The 9,000-nt window shown below is 32.4% G+C and overlaps 1 protein-coding gene across 1 annotated transcript; it reads right to left on the bottom strand.

Annotated features, from left to right (window-relative positions):
- Window positions 1–5,407: 5,407 nt before the first annotated feature.
- LOC120432266 (uncharacterized) lies at window positions 5,408–8,775 on the bottom strand. The gene is made up of 2 exons (XM_039597445.2): window positions 8,243–8,775; window positions 5,408–6,066 (listed from the first exon to the last, which is right to left on the bottom strand). Exons 1-2 carry the CDS (start codon window positions 8,324–8,326, stop codon window positions 5,773–5,775), a joined length of 378 nt encoding a protein of 125 aa, XP_039453379.1. The 5' UTR covers window positions 8,327–8,775; the 3' UTR covers window positions 5,408–5,772.
- Window positions 8,776–9,000: the final 225 nt, after the last annotated feature.

The raw sequence follows: 9,000 nt of genomic DNA on the forward strand, positions 1-9,000 counted from the left end.
CCTTTTTGAAGGGTACTTCTGATTTTGAGTGTACCCGACCCTCTCCGATTTCAATGAATCTTTGTAGACATGTTATCCTAGGCCTATATAAGCCATTTTTGTGCATATGGAGCAAATAGTACTCGAGAATAACATTTGAGAAGGGCGTAGGGTATTTAAATATTTTTGTATTCTGTAATTTAAAAATAACTGTATCTCGAAGCCGTTGCATCGTATCAAAAAAAGGTCAAAGACAAACTTGTAGGAAATTGGACGGGCTTTCTGAAAAAAATACACTGAAACAAAAATACACGCCACATCTATGAGATTTTTTGATTTTTAAGTCTAAAACTTAAATTTGAAGGTGATGTCACGATTTTTTTTCGCTCAAAATTTTTGAGGAAACAGCCTAAAATGTTACTAAAAGACTGACGAAAAATGCAGGATGGTATGTCTCTCCTAAAAAAATACAAAAATCATTTACTAAAACTGTTTTTTTGAAAAGTGGTCTAAACGTCAAAATTTTTAAAAACCGGTAGTGGGAATCAATTTTCCAGATAATTTTACATAAAAGTCTCCGTATCGACCATTGTCCTATGTCCAATCCTTGGGAAGATACAGCGGTTTTAAAAATAAAAATGTTGAAAAACGGGATTTTTTGTGGTTTTTGGCATTTTCTATATGACAGACTTGGTTTTTCAGTCTCGTAAATATTTTTAACGGAAAGCTCGTCCAATTTCCCATAAGTTTACCTTTGACAGCATTTCAATTGGATGTAAGGGCTTACAGATATAAGCTTAATTACATTGCTTATTAATGAAAATAGAATATTTTTTTCAGTGTGGTAGAAACCAGGATAGTAAATTTGATTACGTAAATATAAAAACGATATAAATCAAAAAGCTGTCAAAGGCAAACTTATGGGAAATTGGACGAGCTTTCCGGTAAAAATATTTACGAGACTGAAAAAACCAAGTCTGTCATATAGAAAATGCCAAAAATCCCGTTTTTTCAAAAAAAAATATTTTTAAAACCGCTGTATCTTCCCAAGGATTGGACATAGGACAATGGTCAATATGAAGACTTTTATGTAAAATTATCTGGGGAATCGATTCCCACTACCGGTTTTAAAAAATTTTGACGTTTAGGCCACTTTTCAAAAAAAAAAACAGTTTTAGTTAATGATTTTTGTATTTTTTTTTAGGAGAGACATACCATCCTGCATTTTTCGTCAGTCTTTTGGTAACATCTTGGGGTATTTCCTCAAAAAATTTGAGCGAAAAAAAAATCGTGACATCTTGAAGGTTTAACTTTTAAACTTAAACATTGAAAAATGTCATAAAAGTGGCGTGTATTTTTATCAGAAAGCCCGTCCAATTTCCTACAAGTTTGTCTTTGACTACTTTTTGATACGATGCAACGGCTTCGAGATACAGTAATCTTTAAATTGCAAAATACTAAAATATTTAAATACCTCAAATGTTATTCTCGAGTACTATTGGCTCCATATACACAAAAATGACTTATATAGGCCTAGGATAACATGTCTACAAAGTTTCATTGAAATCGGAGAGGGTCGGGTACAAAAGTACCAGAAAAAATCCTGATTTGAGCTGGAATTGCTCATTTATAAAAAAATTTCATTAAAATTTTCTATTTTTTGGAGAACTCACCTTCAAACTTGCTTAAAGGGTTCAAAGCATAATTTCCAGTTGTCAAAAAATTGTTAGCCCCAAAGCCAGATATTGTATAAAAAATTTCCAAGAAAAAAATCAAAAAACTAATAATTTTTTGACAAATTTCCTCGCATTTGTTCGCATGCCAAACTGGCTCGAGAAGCTATTCTTAAACGAAAATATTTTTACAGAAAATTAAATAAAAATCAGGTGAAATTTGCACGAAAATTGGTAAAATTGTCACTTTTCTAAAAACCTTTATGGGTCATTCAAGGTCAACTGAGTACACTTTTGGACTCGACCTTTACCGATTTTGACCAAACTTGGAGGGAACGATCATCTATCGATAGTTATCAGAAATCCCAAGTTTGGAGCTGATTGGACCATCCCTCTATTTTTGGCACCGCCCTCTTTTTTGACGATTTTCAAAAAAAAACTTTTTTTCTTTTAATCATAACTTTGCCACTTTTTGAGCTAAAGACATACTACAGGTTGCATTTTATAGAAAATTGTCCAAGGAATTCGATAAAAATAAAACGTTAACCCTTGTTTTGACCAGTTCTTACATTTTTATTTGTTTTATTTTGTCACCATCGTGTTCCCCGGACAATTTTACATAAAAATTAATGTAAACCTCAAACTAAAACGAACTATTGGCGAGATACAGCGATTTTACTGAAAAACGTTTGATTTTGCGCAGCACTCTGTCCTATGAATTCAAATCCGAAATAAGTTTCTCACATTTAAAAACCGACCTATGCGGAATTCATCCCTTTTTGTTGAGTGCTGCACAAAATCAATTTTTTTTTCAGTAAAATCGCTGTATCTCGCCAATAATTCATTTTAGTTTGAGGTTTACATTGATTTTTATGTAAAATTTTCCGGGGAACACGATGGTGACAAAATAAAACAAATAAAAATATAAGGAATTTTTCAAAAGTGAATTTTAATACTTTAAACGTTTAAATATATTATTAAGGGGCATTTAAGTGTTAAAATTTTATTTTTAACAATACCTTTGACAATTTTCTATAAAATGCAATTTGTAGTTTGTTATGATTAAAAGAAAAAAAAGTTTTTTTGAAAATCGTCAAAAAAGAGGGCGGTGCCAAAAATAGAGGGATGGTCCAATCAGCACCAAACTAAGGATTCCTCTTAACAATCGATAGGTGAACGTTCCCTCCAAGTTTGGTTCAAATCGGTGAAGGTCGAGTCCAAAAGTGTACTCAGTTGACCTGGAATGACCCAAGAATGACCCGTATATGAAATCGGGTTCACTATTTTTTGACAACTGAAAACTCCACCTTACCCTAACTAATCTAGGTGCCTTGCATGGAATTCGGTTTTTGACGTTTACACGTCAAAATGATTTTGGACACTACAAAAAAATATTTAGCGAATCAAATATTTAAAAATTTGAAATAAAAAGTTGACTAATAACAGGCTTTTGTAATTTCAACAGTTTTTAAAATATAATTGGAGTTCAAAATTACTATAAATGAAATGTACAACAAACTTTGATCACCTTGAAAGTTATTCAAACCAGATTTGGGCAAAAATTAACTCAAGCAAAACAATGCCAAAGGGCCGTTGTGGGTTTGTAAACAAAGAGTGTGTCCTGTTCACGCTAAAGGATGTTTACATCTGGCATGAAAGGGATACACTCTTTGTTTACAAACCCACAACGGCCCTTTGGCATTGTTTTGCTAGAACTGGTCATAGGCTTTCTAGAAATTTTTCAAACCAAAAAGGAAAACTGAATTTGGTCAATGTTCAAAATTTGTTTGAGTAAAAAGAAAATTATTTGACTTTTACAGTGGGTCTCGTGGCGCAGGGGTAGCGGCTTCGGCTGCCGATCCCGATGATGCTATGAGACGCGGGTTCGATTCCCGCCTTATCCACTGAGCTTCTATCGGATGGTGAAGTAAAACGTCGGTCCCGGTTTCTCCTGTCTCGTCAGAGGCGCTGGAGCAGAAATCCCACGTTAGAGGAAGGCCATGCCCCGGGGGGCGTAGTGCCAATAGTTTCGTTTTTGACTTTTCACAATAAACTTAGTTTGTCCACTTGATGATTTTTCCAAATCTAATTGGGGTAAAATGCACCACAACAAATGTTTAAATTTTGAAGTTTTTACCATACACCGAATTTGGTTACTTAGTTTTTTAAACAAATTTGACAAAAAAGACAGTAATTTGATGCTTCACACGTTAAGCTGATTTTGATTACTTAAAAAATGGGTAAAATGCAAAAAATAAAGCTTTGAAATTTATGTTTGCACAGTCCACTGATTTGGGTCACCTCATTTTTTTTTTGCTGAATACAATGTGAGTAATCAAAGTAAACTGCAGATTACAATGTAAAACACATCGCACAAAAATAAACTTAACAGCAATGTTGGCAACACTGCATCAGTTTGACGTTTCACACGATTAAAACGGATTCATCTTTTTTTTAAGTTTTTTTTTTGTTTCAATCTTAATTGAGTAGAAAAAACAAATCGTTTCCATGCAAATTTTATTGAAAGCAATACTTTGCTGTCAATCGAACAAAAAAAAGCTTTCATAACAAAAAACCAAGTCCTTTTTTGCACTCAAAAGTGTGCGAAACCGAGTGTCCAATAATTAAAAATGCAGGCGATAATTGGCCAGCAAGAGAAATCTCACAAAAAAGGCACTTCCACACCCAGCCTACTGCTTTCCGCTTTGTCGGAGCTGACGTATTTTTTTTTTGCTTGCGCCCAGCACGTATGCAACATGTGGTGAAACCATTCGAGCTCGAAAAAAAAACGAGCAACGCTTGCTTTGATGGCTTTTGATTAGGGTCCTTTCGGGAAGCGCATGGAAATTCAAACTATTCTCTCAATGTTTACTCCCTTTTCCTCTCTTTCTCGATTTTCGCTCTAGTTGTCACTCTCTCTCTCAAAACTAGCTTATTATGTTGTTCTTCCAGCGAAAAAAAAGACGTTTTTGCCCAAATTTGCGGCAAAAGGATAAGCAAAACCAAAATGTGATGTTAATTCCTATCGAGAACCAGTTAAAAATAGTTGTAAAACTATTGATTAAGTTCCAACGCGTTTCGCACTTCTCGGTGTACAAATCTTTAGAACTAAACGAAAGTATAAGCAAACAGAGCAGTCACTCATGTACTAAAATAAAAGGCTAGAATCCATTAAAGTTAGGGTAAGCCGAGCTGTCAGTTATTTATTGTTGACACTTTTAGATGATTTCATATTTATTGAACGCCAGTGAGATGTATATTATCGTAAAAGGATGCCATAATCATGAAAAACGTTAATTTAGAGAAAATAAAAGCTTTATTATTGCAAAATTGGATCAAACTCAACCGCGCGCTTCAGGCAAAACCATCATTTCTCAAAATGAAACGAATAGTGAGTGTTGTATAGCAAAAACATAAGTAAACAATACCAAAAAAGTAAGTAAATAATCACAAAAACAAACCAGATTATAACGTTATATATTTTAAAAAACATGTACAATGCAGAGAATAATACAGCAAAATGAAATAAGATTAAAAAATCCCCCCTCTTGTCTTTTCATTGCTTCCCACTTCGAAAAACTCCAATCACGTGGAATCATTCTCGAAAAATCACGTTTTTTGACAGGACGGTTTCGTAAACAAAGTTCGACCAATCCGGGCAGGCCGCGCCGGATCGTACGATCGTTTCTTATCGGCGCTAGCCCCCTCTCCCGAAAAAAAAACTTCGTTTTTACGCACCGCTTACTACGATTGCTGATGCCCTGACTGAAAAGTCCGTCGGACGTCCGTCGTTTGTCGTCCGTGCATTCGTACGACGTCGCACGACAATGTCGTGCGACTGTCGCGCAAATGTCATACGTTTTTGCACCAAAATGTCGTATTTGTCGTGCGATCGATAATCGAAATTGTACGACATTGTCGTACGACATTCGACCGACGTCGCACGGTTTTGTTATTTAGGATGTCGTGCCATTGTCGTGTGCTGTCAATTCTAATTTTTAGGTTATGTTGCAGTTAAAAACATGTGGTTTTGTTTTTTTTTTTTTTTATTCAGACGCACAAAATTTCACAATAATATTAGCTTTTTCACTCAATTAAACTTTCGGATCGCAGATTCTTCTCAAAATTCCTTGATTTTCCTTGACCGCAGCTTCGGGCTTGGATTGGTGTTCTCCTGGCAGCATTTTGGTGCTGGACTTTTGATCCCCGACGAGCTGATCAAAGTTGTACAGGGATGCGAAGACAATCTTGGATCTCCGACGAATTGATCGTCGAATTGATGGCCACCGGAGTACGAGACAATGTGGGTTTGTGGAGTATGCGTACGAAACAACGTGGTTACTTCCGTGGGTTCTACGGATGCAACGCGGGACCACACGTGGACGGCAGGATCTGATTGGAATACGTTTGTTGCCTGAAAAAAAGATGCGTCAATCATAAATTGGCAAGCATTTATAAATAAAATTCAGATTTGAATAATAATAACATGAAAATTTCAAGATACTAAATTTCAAAAAAAATCCTTAAAAAATAAAAATTGCATGACTTTTTAAAAGTTTAAACATCTATAAAAAAATAATAATGAATGTATCTTAAAATTTTAAAATGCATAAAACGTGTTTGAAAATTTTAAGAAATTTAAAAATGCTAAAAAAATTAATGTTCTTGTGTTTGAAAATTTTAAGAAATTTAAAAATGCTGAAAAAATTAATGTTCTTATGCTTGAATTTCAAGATTTCAATTTTTTTGAAATTCAAAATTCTTTGAAATATTTTATGAACCGTCATCAGAGGTGACATTCTGTCATCAGGGGTGAGATTGGGTCAAACAAAAATGCTGAAATTTGTATGACCCAATCTCACACCCCACACCCAATGGAACTATATAACTTTAATTTTTAAGGATTACAGAATGTTAAAATTTTAGAAAATATCAAATGTTACGAATTTTCAAAATATTCTAAAATTCTTAAAGTTAACAAATATCAAAACATAAAAAATGTAATAAAAATAATCTAATCAAAAATTTCAAAATTCTAAAATTCAAAAATTCTAAAATTCTAAAATTTCAAAATTCAAAAATTCTAAAATTCTAAAATTCTAAAATTCTAAAATTCTAAAATTCTAAAATTCTAAAATTCTAAAATTCTAAAATTCTAAAATTCTAAAATTCTAAAATTCTAAAATTCTAAAATTCTAAAATTCTAAAATTCTAAAATTCTAAAATTCTAAAATTCTAAAATTCTAAAATTCTAAAATTCTAAAATTCTAAAATTCTAAAATTCTAAAATTCTAAAATTCTAAAATTCTAAAATTCTAAAATTCTAAAATTCTAAAATTCTAAAATTCTAAAATTCTAAAATTCTAAAGTTCTAAAATTCTAAAATTCTAAAATTCTAAAATTCTAAAATTCTAAAATTCTAAAATTCTAAAATTCTAAAATTCTAAAATTCTAAAATTCTAAAATTCTAAAATTCTAAAATTCTAAAATTCTAAAATTCTAAAATTCTAAAATTCTAAAATTCTAAAATTCTAAAATTCTAAAATTCTAAAATTCTAAAATTCTAAAATTCTTAAGTTCTAAAATTCTTTAACCTTAAAATTCTGAAATCCATAAATCATCCAATGCAGTTCACGTAATTTAAAATTCTTAATATTTGACAGACCAAATTTCAAAAAAATTAACATTGTATAAACCTTAAAATACTGCAAAAGTTAATAGTTCTTAGAGTTATTCAAAGATTTCTGGAGTTTTAAGAAGTCTTAGAATTTTTAGGATTCTAGAATTTTTAGACTTTTGAAATTGCTAATTTTATAATTAATAGAGTTTTTCGAATTTTTAAAATTTTAGAAATTCAAAATATAAAGCTATAACAAAATTTGATTGTTATTTTATTTTTGATTTTTTTTAATTTCAAACTCATAATTTTTAGAATTTTTGGATTTTGTTTTTATTTTAGGTATTTTGGGAATATAAGAATTTTAATAATGTTAAAATTTAACAATTAAAGTATTTTAGAATTAAAGAATTTCAGTATTTGAGGGTTTTTTTTTTCAATTGCAAAATTTAAATATTTTAGATTTTCAGATTTTTAAAGGGAAATGTTTTGAGAACTTTAAGATTTCGAAAATTTTATGAATTATTAGATTCTATAATTTAAGAATATTAAAAATTTACACAATTCCATGAAGTAATAATTTTTCGATTGAATTACGATGTAAAACACAGCTGAAAGGAACACCAAAACTCTGTTGTGAACCTAAATGATCTCACTGTAACTTGATTATTTACAAATAAAACAGAATTGAATTAAATTGAACACTATTCCATGAATTTAAAGAAATTTTTACTCTTCGAATTCTTGCATTCTATAATTCTGAAATACTAGAGTTTTAAAATTGAGAATGACAAACTTTAGAATTTTACAGTTTTAGTGTTTAAGATTTTTTAAATTCTGGTAATTTAGATTTTTCTGTGGTTTGGCATTATTGGGTAAAAACGTGGATTAGATAACAATTTTGATGTTTTGAGGTTTTGAATTTAATACAATTTCACACAAACACACACTTCGTTTCTAAAACATGACTCACCAGTTTCATCAGGTATGTGCCCCAACCTCCCGCGGAAAGTAAAACACCAACCGCTACCTCGATCGCAAACCGGTTCCTTCCCATCTCGTCTTCCGCCACGAAGACCGAAATCTGGAATAGAAGACACTTTGATTCGGTCACTCGCGCACCCCGGCCGGAACATTTCGGCAGCAAAAATATCACAATCTAGAACTAAACTTACCTACTATCCGTCGAAAATCGTCCAAAATCTTCGAAGCTCGTAAACCAAATCCCAAAAGGAACGACAGCTGGTTCGATTCGGTTGCAATCAAGTCCGAACAAGACACGGAACAAGATCAACTGAAGAGAACTGTCAAACTGTTTGCGTCGACGAAAATCGTGACGTCGAATTGAAAGAAAATCGATGGAAAAAACAATGTCGGGCATGTCGAGTGTTTGGCGTACGTTTGTCGTCCTTTCGACCAATCGATATCGAAACGGTAAAATCAAAACCGTGCGACAACTCGTACGACGTGCGACATTTTTCAAACAGGGTGGTTACTTTGTTTGACAGCTGCGTTTGAGTTATTTAGCGTGCGCTTCAGGTGGAAAAGAAAGGTTATCTGGCGGAAGATGGGGCGCTTGGAAACAAAGGTAAGTGAGAATTTTGACAGCTGTCAATGTACACCAATTCTTGGGTTAAGAAACCTGGAAAGAACCTTCACTCAGATTAGCAAAACGTTCTTCTAGAAATTACAACTCATTAATGCCACGCACTATCTGCCTGAGTCACGGCT

The sequence above is a fragment of the Culex pipiens genome, chromosome 1 (genome assembly GCF_016801865.2).
Source record: "Culex pipiens pallens isolate TS chromosome 1, TS_CPP_V2, whole genome shotgun sequence".
Classification (NCBI taxonomy): domain Eukaryota; kingdom Metazoa; phylum Arthropoda; class Insecta; order Diptera; family Culicidae; genus Culex; species Culex pipiens.